The sequence below is a fragment of the Etheostoma spectabile genome, chromosome 1, assembly GCF_008692095.1.
Source record: "Etheostoma spectabile isolate EspeVRDwgs_2016 chromosome 1, UIUC_Espe_1.0, whole genome shotgun sequence".
Taxonomy (NCBI): domain Eukaryota; kingdom Metazoa; phylum Chordata; class Actinopteri; order Perciformes; family Percidae; genus Etheostoma; species Etheostoma spectabile.
Genome location: NC_045733.1, coordinates 171,214 through 190,127, shown reverse-complemented (window position 1 = coordinate 190,127; position 18,914 = coordinate 171,214). Strand labels below are relative to the sequence as shown.

The following is an 18,914-nucleotide window of genomic DNA, read 5'->3' as shown; positions in this document are numbered from 1 at the left end:
ACAGTTTAAATGACAATATGACTGAACACACACACACACCAACACACACAACACACACAACACACACACAACACAAACAACAACACACACACACCCACACACAAACACACACACACACACCACACACACACACACACACACACAACACACACACACACACACACCACACACACACACACACACACACAACACACACACCACACCACACACACACACACACCACACCACACACACCACACACAACACACACACACACACACACACACACACACACACACACACACACACACACACACACACACCCACACCACACACACACACACACACACACACACCACACACACACATAAAGAAACAGTCATAGTTACACAATAACCCTATTACTTTGCATTCATCTGTGTACTATTACTTTTCTATCTTTCTCCTCATCTTGTCAATGACAGATGGAGCCTTGCGCTTTGTACCTAGGTAGAAAACAAAGGAAGAATTAAAGAAGCATGCTTCTCTGTAAACATCACTAACATCCAGAGCAGATGAACCTCTTATACAGGTTTATGTCTCTTGCAATACCTTGTTTTTTGCTGGGTGATTTGTTGGGTGATTCAGCAGGGTCTGCTCTCTTGGCATAAGCTAACTTCATCCTCTGGATGTTCTTTTTGCTGATCACTTCATGCTGAACAATGGGACGCGGGTAGTCTTGCCCCACAATGCATCCTGCTGCCTGCTGGACACTGCATGGAGCTTTCCAAGGCTCATAGATATACTGGGGCGGGAACTTCTTCAGAAGAGGAAGGTACTTTCTATAAAGTAGAGAGGAGGCAAGATTATTTCAAATAGCACATTTGTTATAACTTGAGCTTATCAGGTTAATGATCTTACTTGATGTAGTCTCCATTTTTGTCTGTCTTCTTGCCAAATGCGACAGGGGAGTAGACTCTGAAGAACTGGTGGAAGAAGGCACTTGCTGAGAGCCACTGCCAGTTTCCAGCATTCAGAGCCCAGTCGCCATCCAATAAAAGCTCCTCAAACACCTTCAGGAACAAAATGTTAAAAGTGCTCCACAGATTCAGCATTGCACACCAATAACATTGTCTGACTCATAATGCACAGATAGAAAATGAATTGATGCAGCAGAAACAGAGATAATTAGGTCTGGTAAGCTCACTTCTTTCTAACTCCACATCCGCAGGTGTTTTTTTATTTTCAAACTTAGTCTTCAGACTCAACTGACCCTACTCAAGGCCTAAGCATTTTTCAAATGGCTGTACTTAGTGTAAACAGACTTTAATTATGTAAAATTGGTGGAGTTCTCCTTAAAAGTATGGTGAAAAAAATCCTTTGACTATGATAAAACCCTGTAGATGTGAGCCGCATTCTGATTATATCCACCTTACTTTGATGAGATTAAGTGTTAGTCATTTATATCTCTACTTTGTAGTGTGTTGCAGTGCTGTGCAGATATCAAATCTAACAGGTACCCATTTAAGGTTAGTCTAGGTTGACTTTTGCTAAACCATGTCATCAAGACCTAAACATTGTGAGTTGTTGTATTGCAGCTGTCTCCCACATACTGTAAACTCCACATGGAAATATGTGCCGTGGGGCTAGATGGTTTAAGTTAATCTACATGAGAGGCAAGCTCACACCTTCTGTCCTTCTTCCCAGCTGATCCACAGATCTCCCCTGGTGAGAAAACAAGCAACGGCATGTCTGGCCAGGTGGTGGATCCAGCCCTCCTGTCTCAATGAGCCCCATGATGGCATCATGGGGGGAAACCATCCCGACCTTAAGGGTACACAACTCCAGGTGACAGGAATGCTACAAATTGTCATGATAACCTTCTTCCAGCTCAGTTTTCTCTAGTATGGGTAGAGTATAGAACCCCTGCTTAATTTGACAAAAAAGGGGAAATAAAAAAAATTTTTTTGAAATTGTTTTTAATGTTTTAATTTAAAAGAATTGGAACCCCAAACCTTTTAAGGACCCATTTTTTTTGGGAAAGGGAAATGATAAAACTAAATAAATTCCTTCCTTAAAACGGGGGGGAAAGAAAACCCTTAGTTAATTCTGTAGAGGCGGGCAAGTTTTTTTTAAAGGCCATTTATTTCAGGATCCAGGATACGTGCATCCTGCAAAGTTCCTTGGGCCCTTTTGGAATTAAAAATACCCCCACATCGCCATCCCCTTTCATCAACATAGAGATTGGCAGGGGTACTTTCATGAAATCATCTCTAATGCAAAATTCACCACATTAGGGCTAATGAAAAAAAAAACTCCAATCTCTAGTGGTTAAAGGGGGATGTTTGGGTGTGAGGTTTTTTTTAATTCCCAAAGGGCCAAGGGGAACTTTTTTTAGGATGCATAGTTCCTGGATCCGCCTTTAAAAATTTGCCAGCTCCTATGGAATTTACATATAGGTGTCTAACTCGCCCCCTGTATTTTAAGGAAGAATATTTTTTTATTTTTTTTTCATTATTTATTCTAAAAAAAAATTGGGTGTCTTTAAGGGTTGGGTTTTTCCAATTTAATAAATTTGTTAGATCATTTTCAAAGATGATTTTTTTTATTCCTCTTTTTTGTCAACTAAAGCAGGGGGGTTCTATTCATGAGCACACGTACTTTCCCAATTTTTCCAAACATTTCCCTTAAATATTTAAAAAAGATCCGTATTTTCTCCTGCGCCAATAATTAGGGTTTTTCCCCCAAACCCCGGGACCCTACAGGGTTGCCTTCCCCCTTGTCAAAATTTAGGATACCCACACTAGCGGTGTAGAAGAACTCTCTCCACAGAAGCTGACCGTGCAGGGAAACTGGAGGATCTGAGTGCTTCTTCTGCAAATGTCACACATGCACAACAGTCAGACTAAGTCAAGCTTTAACAGAATTTTAAAGTTGGGACCGTATAACAATATGTAACACATTTCCTACCCTTTAAATATAGCTTAAATATCAACATCTTGGTTATTTTTGTTTCTGTTGAAAGGTATTAAACATTGAGGGATTATACCATTATAGACCATCAGTTGTGTAGCCTTATTCTTAGCATAGGACACTACCTACAAAAACTGTTCTGCAATGGTGAGACTCACCCCCTGATAGACATCTGTCAGCCTCCACCAGAAGGTGCGTGCAGACAGACAGCCAAAAGTGATGTATGGACTAAGGACAGTGGTGCTGGGGCTCAAAGAGTTTGGAGAAGTCTGCGGCTTTTCAAAGCCACACACCCATCCCTAAATTAAAAAAAACAATCAGATGAAACAAGGTAAATAAGAGGGAGCATTAGGGGTGAAGAAAAAAAAAAAGATTCTTAGTTGCATCGTGATTCTCTTTAGAACAATTCAATGATCAATTCAATTGATAAGTTAACTGATTATTTAAAAAAAAAAAAAGTTACTGTCTCTAGACAGATCAGTACAAATCCGGAAACAGAGTGACTGAAAGAGGATGGAATAACGAACAACAACTTAGAGTTTAGGCAAGAGTGCAGAAAAAAACAAACACAAAAATGGCCAAAAGGACAAAAAAAAAAAAAAATTATAGACATAATCTAAGCAGACATACATAAAATAATTAGGCAAAACACATAGGCTGTTCATCTACTTTATCACATTACATCCAACCACCTCATGTATCATGTTCTAAGAAGCCAATTCTCCACCTTTAAAACACGACTGAGCCTCTGACGTGGAAGATTACCGTGAGAGAAGGTGACTTTCACAAGCATGATTAAGGCTGCAAAATAAAAACTCAGATTTATATGTATATTTTTTAAATTACTCATGAATGTACATAAAAAAAAATGTTGCATTGAAATGCATCAATAATAATCAAATCGTAGCCCTTTGAATTGGTATAGAATCGAATTGTGAGGATCCAAAAGATTCCCGCCCCTTGGGAACATAGGTTAAGGACAGGACATTTTCTGTGCCAGGGGATTTACTTTTTTTTGTCAAATATATGGATGCTGGTTTAAAAAAAAGTTCTCAAATTCAATGTGATTTTCTTAGAAGACAATTCATGTTATTTCCATAAGTGTCACAAGTGAGTTTCAGTGGTGTAGAGAGACATAATAGGTGTGTGGAAGTGAAATACCGTTCTCTGCATATGTTCGTCTAGTCTCCTCAGAGCCTCCTGTTCTCCTCCTGGGAACTGCTCCTGTCCAAGAGGTGCCACGTCCTGGCCGAGCTCCTCCAGCGTAGGGATTCCATATTTCTTTTCATCGTTTTCTGAACAAGGCGTCTTCACATCTGTGACAGGATATATATATATATATGTATGTATGTATGTATGTATGTATGTATGTATGTATATATATATTTCAATTAACCATTGCTTCAAGTTTTACACTTGTATGTTAGGTTTTCATAACTGTTTAAACCAATTGGTTTTAGTTTTTAATTTTCGTAAAGACACAATGACAGATCACTGGCATGATCTAGTGTTGTTCGTAGTACCTTTTGTATCTTCCATGATTGGAGCTGGGATGGGTCTCTTAGGGGGTCCAAGAGTCTTCACTATTGCCCGCATTCGGTTATAAGTAAGGGGAGCCTTCCCATTATTTTCCTCAATTATCCTATGAAGACATGACAAACAATAACAGACAATCACCATCCAAACAGCATGATGCCGCAGTGTTAAACAACCCTGAAATAAAACAATTGAGAAGTAACTATTGGATAGGATTTAAGTGAAGGAAGAAAACAATGTGTAAATGCCTCAATATGTGTACATGTTCGGCATGAGTAATACCTGTCTATATCATAAAGAGTGTGTGAGATCTTGTAGAGGACTTCGACTCCATGTTCTTTGGCCAGTGTGGTCACTGTTTTGTCCCGGCTCAGACTGTAGGGCTCTGTGTCATACTCATAGGTCAACTTGGTTACTTTCCACTTGTCAAACAGCTTGGGGAACACTTCCTCAGGCTTCCCTCTCACAACAAACAGCCTGAAGGAGTTGAATACACCAAAATATAACAATACGTATTTGTGTTTTCTAACTTTATTGTTATTCGATATTTGAAAATTTTATCCTTATAATTCTACCTGGAGTTGAGTTTCCTGAGGCTGCAGTCCAGATCCCTGAGGGCTCCGACGAGGAACCTCCAGCGGTTGATACCCACACAGGTGTTGTTATGGAGGTAAGGGTCCAGAATGAACACGGGGTACAACTCCTTACAGTCCCTCAAAGCAGCCATCAGTGCTGGGTTGTCGTGCAATCTGAGTCCCTTGCGGAACCAGTGAATACATGTATGAGCCATGCCTGTGAACCTGTGGACACATCAGTTGCAGACATTTCTGTTTTCTTTATTCCACTATGAGTCATAAAGGAGATACATGGGCATACTTGCAGAGACATTATGTGCAAAAGTTGAACTGGGTGGACTATATTAGATTCCGTGAAGTCTAACACAAAGTGCATTATAACATGCACGTTCGAACAGTGGCAAACGTAACAATAAGTGCTTTAAAATAGAAATAGTTGTTTGAAATAGATGCATCTGGACGTTCTGGGCATCGAGTAAAATTCATGCACCTATTTCTTAGACCCACAAGACGACACAGTTACGGCACGTTACAAAACGGAAAGCTCTGCAACGTCACCTGCAAAACCAGCCAACCAGAGAAGACCTAGCAAAGCACATGTGGCTCCAGCAGTTTAACAGCTTATACACCAGATGTCACTATTGTGCTATACTAGCTATGCTGCAAATTATCTCAGTTAAAAAATACCGAAGACAAAAAGAAAAGGGTGGTCGTGGCCAGATTCTTGAATGGAACTGTGAAGGCTCTGTGTCCTCCACGTTGACTATCCATGAGAGAGGAAGAAAAAGCAGTACGCCGCTGAAGTCTTGTGCTATTCATCATATCGAGTTGTTGCAGTGCAAATCCCATCAGCTCATCGTAGCTCGCCGTGATCGTATAGCGTTTAGTACTCTGCGTTGTGGCCGCAGCAACCCCGGAAAATGTAACAATAAGTGCTTTAAATTTTACAGAATTACTTGAAATAGATACATCTGGACGTTCTGGCCATCAACTCAAATTCATGCACCTATTTCTTAGACCCACAAGACGACGCAGTTGCAAAAACAATGTATAGATTGTAAACAATATAAGAAAATACCACAGCGTCAATAAGTTACATGCACAAGTTAAGCACAAATGATACACAACATTCTAGCGAAGCGTTACCTTAATAGTGTCTTAAAACAGTTAAAATACCACTTGGTCGAGGCTGTTTGGCAGAACTGTTTGGTAACCCGGTGTGGCACGTTACAAAACGGGAAGCTCTGCAACGTCACCTGCAAAATTAGCCAACCAGAGAAGACCTAGTGAAGCAGCAGTTTAACAGTTTATACACCAGATGTCACTATTGTGCTATCAATACTAGCTATGTTGCAAGTTACCATAGTTAAAAAATACCAAAAGAAAAAAAAAGAAAAAGTGGTCGCGGGCAGATTATTGAATGGAAATGTGCAGGCTCTGTGTCCTCCACGTTGACTATCAATGAGAGAGGAAGAAAAAGCAGTACGCCGCTGAGGTCTTGTGCTATTCATCATATCGAGTTGTTGCAATGCAAATCCCATCAGCTCATCGTAGCTCGCCGTGATCGTATAGTGGTTAGTACTCTGCGTTGTGGCCGCAGCAACCCCGGTTCGAATCCGGGTCACGGCATTGCGGGTCAATGTCACGGCAGATGAGCTGTATTTTGATTAGATGACTGCTGTGAGTTGCAATCGCTGACAAATCCATTTATTAACCCCTGACGTTCATCAGCTCATCGTAGCTCGCCGTGATCGTATAGTGGTTAGTACTCTGCGTTGTGGCCGCAGCAACCCCGGTTCGAATCCGGGTCACGGCATTGCGGGTCAATGTCACGGCAGATGAGCTTTATTTTGATTAGGTAATTACTGTGAGTTGCAATTGCTGACAAATCCGCTTATTAACCCCTGACGTTCATCAGCTCGTCGTAGCTCGCCGTGATCGTATAGTGGTTAGTACTCTGCGTTGTGGCCGCAGCAACCCCGGTTCGAATCCGGGTCACGGCATTGCGGGTCAATGTCACGGCAGATGAGCTGTATTTTGATTAGATGACTACTGTGAGTTGTAATCGCTGATAAACCCGTTTATTAACCCCTGAGGTTAGTCAACTTATCGTAGGGCGCCATGATCTTATCGCTATTACTGATAACCCCGTTTATTAACCATAACATTCGTCTTTTTCCTACATGTTAACGAGTGTTCTTAATGGTGGAATGTAATAAGCGTTTGTATGCCTAAAAATGCAATGTAGGCTACTTGCTACTTTACACCACAGGCAAATATGTACTCTTAAATTACTTATCAGAACTATCTCCAAATGTGTTGATTTTGAACGTTCGTAATGGATGGTTTATGGGTTGAGCAGATTCTCAAAAAAACTAATATTTGCATCAGCAAATATTAATAGGAAACGGCATATTAGTAAAACACTCAAAGGACATTGGCCTACTGCATAATGAATTTTACTTTCGATATATATATATAGGCCTATATATATTTTAAGGTTTTGAATGCAGGAATTTTACTTGGAGTGGAGTATTTTCCAAATGGTGTAGACTATAGGCTACTATTATTTAGGCTAAGTAAAGGATCTAAATATTTCTGCATGACTAACTTCCTTAACGTTTTTTCTCACACTTTATTGTACTAACCATAAAACACCACCAGATGGAAACCAAATCAAGGAAAGCGGAAAACGATAGCTAGGCCTACTGTTAACAGGTTGGCTCAAACTCATTCAACAGACCCGTCTGTACAGTAATGTATTAGGATTGTAAAAGTAGCCTTCTCTAGACAGAAACTGCTTTCAAGAAAAGCTGATAACCGTCGGGATAAGCTACGCTAGAGGGCATTTGTTTGCATGGAACTGTAACTTTTGAGCAAGGCATTTAACCCTCACTGGTTTAATCAAGCTCAATCAATGCCTTCTGCTGGTATAGGCCTTTGGTTTACATTCGTGAAGGTAGCCTAAGTAGAAAGCTAACTTTTATAGCATATGCCTATGCCTAATTTTGTTTTAAGAAATTAAGAAAAGCGGCCCACAATTTTGTAAGCCCAAATTGGCCCTTCCATTAAACTTACACTGGCTAGGTTACATGAGGCATCAAGGCTACAGTGTAGCCCTAATCAAATAGAATGTGTCTCTCTTGTTTTACATGGTTATAATTCAGAGCCCTGTTGACTAGCCTACATGACAAGGACAGGTAATAAACCTGTGGAGAAAACAAATGTTAAAGTCTGTTGCTACCTTCACGTCTTGTCGGAAATATCACAATTAAACTTAAAACGCGAGCCCAAAAAGTGGTGAATGGGATAATATGACTCGTTGGCTACTGAAATGTGCGTTTGCCATTAGGCACATACGAATATTAAGGTGATGCTTTTAATGGTTTAAATGATTAATCTGACATTATAGATTATTTAATTTTGATGTGTAGCTAGCCGAGGCTAGGCAGGCGTATGCAATGTGTTCAAATTTTAGGCTAGACGGCTACATGTGTTTAAAAGGCCTCGGTGCCTCGTGATAAAATGTTGAATGTCAATCTGCTATCAGTTCAACTTCTGCATCAGCACAAAAGCTGTGTTATTATCATAGACTGTATAAAACTAGGTTATTCTTCATAAACATGTGGCTGTAGTCACGACGAACCCCAGCCTATCGGAATTTCGGCTCCAGTCGTTAACTCTGTGAAGGCAGCATCTCAGCCATTGCTCCCGTTGGCTGACGATCTCGCCACTCACCGCCCGCCCATGAAGCATTCAGAGCGGCATGGCAACGGCGGCGAGACAAGGGGAGGAGGTGTGGTGAGGGTGGGGGGGGGTTGCCAGTCCAACCGGACCAGAGAGAGTGCAGCAGCAGTAGCACTATTTCCACTCTTCGCTGAGTCAAGAAACGCACCGTGTGGGACCTCGGCCAGTCAGCACTCACACACACTGATAAAACAATGCACCACCGCCGCCGCTCCGCACAGTCGCTGCCGCTGACCAGGTGTGGGACTAAACAACAGGGACGTCATTAACGTGACATAAGATACAACTTGTATGTAGCCTATGTGCTGTGCGCCCTTTTCCCCGGTCCCGTGCACAGACGATCGTGAAGATGCTGAGTCGACTGATGAGCAGCAGCATCAGGAGTCTGGACAGGGAATGCAATTGCACTGTGAGGCTGCTGGACGACTCGGAGTACACCTGCACGATTCAGGTCAGTGGGGGGGCCAACATTTCTTGTCTCTCAAATCACCTTGTTTTTGGGACGTGCTATTGACACGTAACGGGGCAGTGATCAGGTAAAATGACTTTCCCACAACACATCTCTCTCCCTCCCTCATTCTGCTGCAAAGGATGTGTCATCCTACCCTAACTCCACGCAGTGTCACAAAAATATATTTGAATGTTGCTGTGTGTTTACGGCCAGACGTCTATCATCAATGGACTGCAGATGCTTTCGTCAGAGACCGTACCTGTGTGGACATCATGATGTGCATTGCGTAGCAGAAACAGATTAGTATAGCACTATTTTGAATTTCCAACAGAAGACTAAATCAAATCTCATTGAAGTGTTTGTCATTGCAGCAGCTTCTTGCATGATTTGAATGCATTATGAAACAAATCTGTATAATCAGATTTTGAATTATTTCAATGGAGGGCTCAGAGAGGATTTCTGGATCCTCTGGCTGCGTGAGACAGGCGGAGACATTATAGGTTTTTGTTCTATAACCAGGCGATGTTTAGTTTAGTTTAGATTCTAATTAGTCTTATTAGAGGATGGGCATCTTACTTTGTCTCAAAGTCGGTGTCATACCCCTATTTGTCAATTTGCCCTTCAGACTGACCCTGGGTTTGACCATGGGGTATCACTTTGATATGCTTTTTGGACCCCAGGAAGAATATCAGCTGTAGCTAATAGGATTCATAATCTGAATACCTCTTATCCCTTTGGTTTTCACGTTTTATGAAGATTCAACCCACCTGCAGACAACCCCATCCAATTCAAAGGTACCATGGCATGAAAATTTTATTTTACACTCACTTTATGAGTGTTCTTAACATTATTATGCAATCCTCCCAACTGCCTATGGTCCCCCGGTGGATAGAAATGGCGATAGGTGTAAACCGAGCCCTGGGTGTCCTGCTCTGCCTTTGAGAAAATGAAAGCTCAGATGGGCCGATCTGGAATCTTGCTCCTTATGAGGTCATAAGGGGCAAGGTTACATCCCCTTTCTCTTCTTTGCCCACCCAGAGAATTTGGTCCAACCATGAGAGAGAGACATCATGGCTTTCAAACGAGTAAACTGGCAGTTGGTCAAGGCCCCACCGCCAGCCTCCATTTTGCCCCCCCCCCTTTAAGCTTTCTATGACTATAAAGGGTTAAAGCTGGGTGATAAATAGAAAGGGCGGCCAGGCGTTTCCTCTGCCTAATCTATCTTAGTTTCTTATCAAAAATTTCAGTAGAATGTATTTACTTAAAGGTCCAATATGTAATATATTTACTGTAAAAAAATCCCAAAACGTGTGTCTGTCAGTTGTGAACATAGCTCCGCGTGAGCACGAGCTTTTATGACTGTCGGTATAGCCAGCTCCTAACGTTAGCTACTCCGCTCTGCTGTGAATTAACGTCAGGCTATGTGAGACAAGCGTCTAGCAACATTGTTGTGGATGCTGCGGTCTCCGCCTGGTAACCAACGTGAACTTCGAGTCTGGGGAAGCAGTGGCGGGGGAGACGACTCTCTCCAGTATTTGGAATTTGTACTGCAGTAACTGTTTTAAACTCTAGCTGTCAGTATTACATATTGCACCTTTAAACCAGCTGAAATAGTGCTGTAATAGGAAATAAAATAGACAGTTTAGCTCCTACTACATGATGCAGTAAAGCTGTAGGTTGGAAATGCTTAGCTATAAAACAAAGTAGCATTTTAAGTAGTTTAAGTGCTTTAATGCGGAGAGCTCCACTGAGTTTTTACTACTCTGAATCTCACGTTTTGGTTATTTGTTTCAGCTATGACGGTTATCCAGCGAGTCCATCATTGTTTTTTTATGTGTTGTTGATCCAGTGACAGACAAGCATTGATTCTAATTTATAATGACTTCTGAGGCTGTAGTCTGTAGCACTTTTGTACAGGAAGAACTTAGATTGAGGTTCTGGTTACTTGGTGTAGATTAGTGTATTTTGTTCCTTTTGGCAGGTTTATTGATAGGTTGCCCATGTAAGCTGGTTATATTGATTAATTCTGCACACTGTATTAGACAGGTAGTCAGTCAGTCCCTCACGCAGTTAGTCCTTTGCAGACTTGTTTTCAATCTTTTCTCTTTATGTCTTATACTTCTTGAGTTGTCTCCAAAATCAATGGTATTGACATGAATGAAGGTGAGATATGACTGGAGTCAGTTAACGGGCTGTGTGTTTATGAGCAAGAGAGCGGAGGAGCAAGAGCAAGTGACTAATGTCTATTACTTCCTTAGTAAATCAAGTGTGTGTGTGTGTGTGTGTGTGTGTGTGTGTGTGTGTGTGTGTGTGTGTGTTTTGTGTGTGTGTGTGTGTGTGTGTGTGTGTGTGTGTGGTGGTGTGGCTACATCATTGAGAGGTCTGTGGCCATTTGAGTTACTGGAGCTGCGTTTGAAGCTTGTTACTCAAAGGGATTCCATTGCTGCTGAATCAGAGATGACAGCGCACAAAGACCGTCACTACCTGTTCGCTTCTTGGATCTGAAGGCAAAGCAAGCCTTTCAACATCTGACAACGTGAAGTGGCACTGCTCGGGGGAGAAATTAAATTGGGATTTTACGCCAGTCCCGTTACGTGTTTTATGATTGGGTTAAATGAGATTTCATACATGTAGTCATGTTTTTAATGTAATGTGTATTGCAATAAATATGCAGTCAAATTGTCGTAGTAGTGACTTTTAGTCCCTGAGGCTAACCTTCTATCAAGTCCATTTTGAGAAATGGAAATACTTTGTTGTTTTGCAACTTTACTACATAACTTTTAGTTGTAATGGTTTATAAGCGAAACACAAAGTATATTTCTGCCTTCTGACTGCAGGGGAAGGCAGTTTGTGTAGTGTTTGTTGTGTTTACCAAAAGTACAGTCTGCACTTGTTCCACATTGACTTTGAGCAGCTCTTTCACATATGATTCAAAGTGTTTGGCTGTCAAGATATGCTGATCCCACCCTTTTTACAACTGAAACCACACAGCAGGGACCAAATTCTTAATTTGCAGTGAAGGTTCTATTGAGAGGGTTAAGCTCTTTATTGGCATATTTCATTATTTCCACCATGGGAAATTATTAAATACAATATTACATTATTTCACACTATGGGGCTTTTGATGAAGCACAACTGGTCTAAAGGAAAACATAAATAGGATCATCGGCTTAATCAATTGGCTATTGTTTACAGCAGTGTCACCATTTATTTGCTGGGATTAGAATATGTGAGCATGACATTTAGGGAGTTATATCATTTACGTTTTACATAAAGCGTCTGCAAATCTAAATAAGCACCGGTGAACATGTCATTTTTCATCTGCATCAAGGACATTACAGTGACCTTACTGAAGCCTGACAATGTTGTGACCTCACTGAAAATGGGAGCCGAAGCCTGCTGTCCTTGTTCCGCACACCTTGGAGATGTGGCCCAGAATATAGTCCCCTTGTGGGGCTCAACAATGGTCACACTCTTCATTTAGCTCAATTAGCCTTCACCTCAAACTGCTGCTGTTATACTGAAATCCCATCATAGTGCAAGATGGTTGATATGACCTTCATAAATGGGAAAAAAAATGTACTTTAGGGACAGCGCTGAGTGGAATGTGAAGCCAGCCAGGCAAAGATGAGGAGAACAAATCCTGTTTTTAACATGGACACTGGGGCCCAGACCACCCCCTTTGCCCGACGGATTGCATGGCTTGCCTGCCAGCCTCATCAGATTTATCTCACCTGTACTGTGTGCCTGCTCCCCCTCTCCTAGTGATTACATTACTTTATGACCCTGGAAGCATGGGCATACTCGTGTTTATTTATTTATTCCGCTCTTTTAACACCATTCATTCCTCCAGGATATTCCCAGGCTTCTAACAGTCACATTACACTCTCTTTTAAAGCCTCAATCCAGAATTAATTTGTGGGTGGAAGAAGAAGCGCCAGGATCAGGAGTGGTGGTTTAGCCACACGGTGTTGGTGGTGAACATCAACAGCAAAAAGATCCACCAATACCAGAAGCTGTTGTTAAGTCACAATTTTAGAGATACTAGCCACAGTGCAATGGAGGGTGCTGTCTCACTATACAGGGTCTGGCAATAGAGCTGTGACATGGGATACGCTGGCCACTTCCTCCAAGTAAAAGTGTGAATCTTCCAGCTAAATGTGGTTGGAGAAAGACCTGTTTTCCGCCATAGCACTTGACTGAGAAGTGTCTGCAGGGTATTTAAAGGTTTAGAGATTTGTACAGCCTTAGAGATTTTGCTATACCATTCATACCAAGGTTTCTATCCCTTTATCTGGTGTAGGGCTGCACAATTAATCTCAATTTTATGGAAATTGCAATATGGACTAGTGCAAAATCTAAAACGCAGGGGGCTCAATATTTGTTAAAGGCAAAATATGTGTCAAACCCTTCTGAATAAAGGATTCTGGTCCTGCAGAGATGTTCTAGCCTACAAATCATGTCCTACAGACTGAAGAAAAACATCTTTCTTTGGTACAGTATAATCATTTTATTTTAAAAATATTTTTCAATGAAAATAAGAATGACACAAAATGTGGATGATACAAAAATGATCATTCCCTCCAATATCCTCAATCCTATCAAAATCGCAAAATAATTTAAAATAATTGCAATTTTTACCACATATAGTGCAGCCCTAATCTGGTATATTTGCCCATTGGGGGCAATGTTGCAAATGTATCTTGAATGGATTTATATAGTGCTTTCCTCCAAATTGTTTTACATTTTGCATCTCATTCAACCATTCACAGACACCCTAGTTGTCCTGGGCCTTTCTGTGTAGAGTTTGCGTGTTCTCCCTGTGTGTGCGTGGGTTTTCTCCGGGTGCTCTGGTTTTCCCCACCTGCGTTGTGTCTGGCGTTGCAAGGCTGCCGTGCATCACCCAGGTGGGTGCTACACATTGGTGGTGTTAGAGAGTCAGAACTCCATGTTTGGCACTGTAGAGCCAATCCCATATAAACCTTCCTGATGTCGAAACTATACAATATCTAAAAAGGGAAAGAGAGTGCAAGTGTCTCCATGTCGGATTAGTCATTGAGGAGAATGAGAATTTTACAGAATTGTGGGATTATTAGCGTATAGTTTGGGGAGTTTACTGCATTTGTGTCCTAATGTTTTAAATAACTGTCCATCTTGTTATTTTTGTCCTGGAAAAGACTTACGGTGTGTCTTTAGTTACGATTCACCCATAGCGCTTTTAACATAGAGCCACTGTAATTAAAGAAATGCACAAATAGAGGAATTAGTAAGATCTATGTTTGAATTATCATGAACTGTGGTAAAGTATCTACGGTCTACTACTGTTAATCAGCAGCACCTCATTAGAAAACACAGAAGAGCAGGATAATCACCCCATTGCTCCACATTCCGTATAGTTAAGTTTAATGAGTTAATTATAGGAACATGCATGCTATGTGATTCAAATACATCCATAGCATGCATTCTAAAATATAGATCACACACCTAATCTAACATTTTTTAATTGAGTAAACATACTGTAGGCCATTTGTTCCAAAATATTTTTCCTACCAAAAAACAAAATACAGTATGTATATCAAAGATGGAAAGCAAGATGAATGGTGGAAAATCACTGATCCAAAGAGACGTACTTCATCAGTGTGAGTGAGTGGTTCAGGCACCTGGCACCAAATTAGATCCTTTAGAGTCCACCAATTACATTAGGGCCGTTCTTTTGAAGCCAAATGCAGAACTTGGAAGAAGCTCCTCTTGTTTTGTGTTGGGAATGCATTATTGAAATACGTTGCTCTTGTCTGTGGTCTCTCTGCACTCATATTGTTTTCTTCTCAGTTTGCACTGCTAAAATTGGAATAGAGGTTCTAACATTTTGTTTTCATACATGCAAGGGTCTGCTTATGTGATTATGTTGCTTTCACCTCCTAACTAAAGCAGCAATGGCTTGCATCTTACCCCTAAATCATACAATAGGTTTAACCCAACTAAAAATCAAGGACTCTTTGTGTGGGTTTATGTGTGTGTGTCTTTCAAACAATCCCAGGTGCGCAAAAGATGTCACACACAACATGCTTTTGTACGAACATCTGTACAGCAGCAGGGGCGGGGTGGTGCTGCCAACTTAGCCACAAATCAAGCGACTTTCCGTAGAAGACAGATGCCCGCATTGCCTGGCAAGCTTGAGGTCTTACTCTCCCACAGTCACCTCTCTCTGTCACTTCTGACTGACGTGCAGCAGCGAGCCTACGGGGCACAGCATGATAATAAATAATTATAACTAGTATTTACTACTGTTTATATAGTGGCTTTCACAAAACCCAAAGACACTTTACAGAATTATGGGGAAAGAGAGCTATGAAGGTTGTAGGCTGTTGTGAACAGGTGGTGTTTGAGGAGTTTTTGTAAACATGTCCAGGGATGTAAAACCCCAAATGTCAACCTCATAGTCGCCCTAGAGGAAAACTCAGGGGATTGCTAAAGTCATTAGGGTTTATCCTTGAATCCTTGGGAACCTTGAATGTCTGTACAAAATGTTGTAGCAATCCATCCAGTGGTTGTTGAGCTGTTTAAGTCTGGAACACAGTGACCCGACTGTGCCATTCATAGTGCCAGGTTTCATATCTTTGTATACAAGATACTTTTGGGTTTGGAATTGTTGGTCAGATAAGCCATTTAGAGCCCTCACGTTGGGCTCTGGTAAATTCTGATGGGCATTTATCAATATTCATGGCATTTTGTTACAGACTACAGCAATTGTATCATCAGTCAAACAAAGATGTTGTTGTTGTTCATATTTATTGTCCCCATGGGAAAATTAGGTTGCAGCATAAATCACATCACATGGCTTTTTAAACAACATTAAGACAAACAAGACAAAGAAAACCGTAACATGTATACATCGCTACTTATAACATAGACCAGAGCAAAGAAAAAAATAACCTATAAGTTACTCAATATGACAGCTTGGGAACCAACCTGTGATTTGAGCGGTGCATTTTGAACATGTGTTTGAATCTTGGATACACACTGGTACATGCAGGAAATGCTCTCACTTTACTTAGAAACTGCTGTGAAATGTCTTTGATCAGAGCTCTAAGCTCTATATCTGCTCAGCAGCTGGGAACAGAAATATGCTCGTATTGGGAAGCTCCCAGATGTAAGCTAAAGGAGCTGAATGGAAAATATAATAAGGTGGTTTTGTCTGTATTTTTATGCATGTAAAGAATAAGTTAGTTATTTAGTCAGTTCATAGTCCCACTCTCTCACACCACAGCTGGAGATGCCACACGTAGCACCTTGAACTGTAAGTGCTAAAATAAAAAAAGTATGCATGCTCAATCAGCCTTCTTTCAGAAAGGTTCATCATACAGTATTCTTATTGGATAGACAAATCTGAATTTCAAATGACATACAGCCTCTGACTCACAAGCATGGGTTCTTTCCGCCCATAATAATTTACAGCCTGTGAATGCCGGTAATGTTTTTCTAACCTTTTATAGGCTTAATATAAAATGAAAATAGGATGGGTTTTAGACAGACCTCCTGCTTATCATCCCTGTGCCGCCCCACTGAAATCTGCTTGAGACTTATTCCTGATTTGAAGGCGCCCAGCTAAATAACATGTTAATCCATAATGTGGAGAAACGGTAAGATAAACCCTCAAGGCTTTGGTGGGCTGTAGGCCATGACACTAATATCTAGGATTTGAGTGATGTCAGGGCCTCAACTCCACTCGATTGTTTAGTCAGCACATGCATTGCCACTACTGTGCAGAATGATTGATGTGTGGTTTAAACCAACTGATTAAATCCAAACCAAATAAGCTGCTCTCATGTAATAGGTTCATAGAAAACCAAGATATTACAGTGTATTGGTTACTTCATGGTAATGAGCAATCAGTGAGAATTACTTTCAGTACCATACCAGTTCCAATTAATGTTAAATTATTGCAGCTTTATCATTTCTATTGTAATCAGTTGCTTGTAACTACTGACTAGTCCACAGCTAATCAAACAGTGAATTGTCTTCATAATGAAATGTATTATGAAATTTCCATAAGAATATTAATGTACTGTGCAAAAGCATAGAACTTTAACAGTTGATACACCTGGAACACATAGTTTTTTGTGTGTTTCATACTTAAAATCAGAATCAACTTCATTTGCCATGTTTGAGGACACGGGCATTTTGGTTTGGATTGTATTGCTCGCAATGTGCTTACTCATACAAAACAAACAACAAATTCACACCATAAACAGAAACAATATAGACAGGTTGAGAAAATAGTGCAATGAAGAGTGCAAACTATGCAAGAGTAAATTATAATTATGATAGTTATTATTCTTTTAATTATAGAGCATAGTGCAAAGGATGCTAGAATAAATAGTATTATGTTATTATATATGTATTATATTACATTATGAACAGTATGCACAGCTCTGAAATAGAGAAGGATAAATAAATAACAAGTGGAACCAGTAAACAGACTGATTAGAGAAAGTGTTGCTGGGTTATTGCAGAAGAATTGAACCTGGCACTGTGGGTAAGAAGTCAACTGTTCATCAGAGTGACGGCTTGTGGAAAGAAACTGTTCCTGATTTAGTTGGTTTTGGCGTACAGTGCTCTGTAGCGCCTACCAGAGGGGAGAAGCTGTAAAAGGTTGTGTTTGGGGTGACATGGGTCTGCAGTGATGTTTCCTGCCCGTTTTCTTACTCAGGAAGGGTATAAGTCATAAACGGAGGTCAGGTTGGCACCGATGATCTTTTCTGCAGTCTTAACTGTCCGTTGTAGTCTGCTCCTGTCCTTTTTGGTGGCAGATCCAAACCAGACAGTGATGGCCGTGCAGAGGACAGACTGGATGATGGCTGTGTAGAAGTGGACCAGCAGCTCCTTAGGCAGGTTGAGCTTCCTGAGCTGGCGCAGGAAGTACATCCTCTGCTGGGCCTTCTTGATGATGGTGTCAGTGTTGGGCTCCCACTTTAGGTCCTGGGATATAGTGGATCCCAGAAAACTGAAGGATTCAACAGCAGACACAGGGCTGTTGAGTATGGTGATGGGGGGAAGAGTGGGGGGAGCTCCTTCTGAAGTCCATGATCATTTCTACAGTTTTGAGCTTGTTAAGCTCAAAGTTGTTCTGACAGAGAGCCAGCTGATCAACCTCCCGTCTGTAGACCGACTTCCCGGATGAGGCCGATGACGGTTGTGTCGTCAGCGAACTTCAGGAGTTTAACAGATGGGTCTCCTGAGGTGCAGTCATTGGTGTAGAGGGAGAAGAGCAGTGAGGAGAGGACACACCCCTGGAGGGCGCCAGTGCTAATAGTCCGTATGCTGGATGTGATGTTCCTCAGCCTCACCTGCTGACTCCTGTCAGTCAGGAATTTTGTGATCCACTGACAGGTGGAGGCTGGCACAGTGAGCTGGGAGAGTTTGGTGCTGAGGTTGTCTGAGATCATGGTGTTGAACGCCCAGCTGAAGTCCACAAAAAGGATCCTTGCATATGCCATTGGACAGTCGAGGTATTGCAGGATGTAATGCAGTCCCAAGTTGACTACATCACCCACAGACCTGTTAGCCCTTTAGGCAAACTGCCGGATGAGCTGGCACACATTCACTTCACAGATTGTAGGTGCAGGTGAGGGGTCAGTGGGGGGGAGGTGACAGGGTATGGGTGGGGGAAGGTG

General features: G+C 41.4%; 2 protein-coding genes and 3 non-coding genes across 6 annotated transcripts in view; 4 read left to right on the top strand and 1 right to left on the bottom strand.

Annotated features, from left to right (window-relative positions):
- Nucleotides 1-242: 242 nt before the first annotated feature.
- On the bottom strand, nucleotides 243-6,421 carry cry5 (cryptochrome circadian regulator 5). Its single transcript, XM_032517774.1, has 12 exons — nucleotides 6,404-6,421; nucleotides 6,189-6,298; nucleotides 5,043-5,267; nucleotides 4,750-4,944; nucleotides 4,455-4,573; nucleotides 4,093-4,247; nucleotides 3,090-3,230; nucleotides 2,717-2,832; nucleotides 1,647-1,818; nucleotides 880-1,031; nucleotides 571-800; nucleotides 243-464 (listed from the first exon to the last, which is right to left on the bottom strand). Exons 1-12 carry the CDS (start codon nucleotides 6,404-6,406, stop codon nucleotides 406-408), a joined length of 1,677 nt encoding a protein of 558 aa, XP_032373665.1. The 5' UTR covers nucleotides 6,407-6,421; the 3' UTR covers nucleotides 243-405.
- A 178-nt stretch (nucleotides 6,422-6,599) lies between these two features.
- Nucleotides 6,600-6,671, top strand: trnah-gug (transfer RNA histidin (anticodon GUG)). Its single transcript has one exon. It is a non-coding gene; the product is annotated as a tRNA-His (tRNA).
- Nucleotides 6,672-6,786: 115 nt separating this feature from the next.
- Nucleotides 6,787-6,858, top strand: trnah-gug (transfer RNA histidin (anticodon GUG)). Its single transcript has one exon. It is a non-coding gene; the product is annotated as a tRNA-His (tRNA).
- Nucleotides 6,859-6,973: 115 nt separating this feature from the next.
- Nucleotides 6,974-7,045, top strand: trnah-gug (transfer RNA histidin (anticodon GUG)). Its single transcript has one exon. It is a non-coding gene; the product is annotated as a tRNA-His (tRNA).
- Nucleotides 7,046-8,610: 1,565 nt separating this feature from the next.
- Nucleotides 8,611-18,914, top strand: part of frmd5b (FERM domain containing 5b) — a 75,080-nt gene continuing 64,776 nt past the window's right edge. Inside the window, exon 1 of one of the 2 annotated variants that reach the window (XM_032517676.1) lies at nucleotides 8,611-9,240. In XM_032517676.1, the coding sequence (XP_032373567.1) occupies nucleotides 9,139-9,240 (102 nt within the window). In that variant the 5' untranslated portion in view covers nucleotides 8,611-9,138. The remainder of the gene's footprint in view (nucleotides 9,241-18,914) is intronic. The other variant, XM_032517685.1, reaches the window with a different exon arrangement.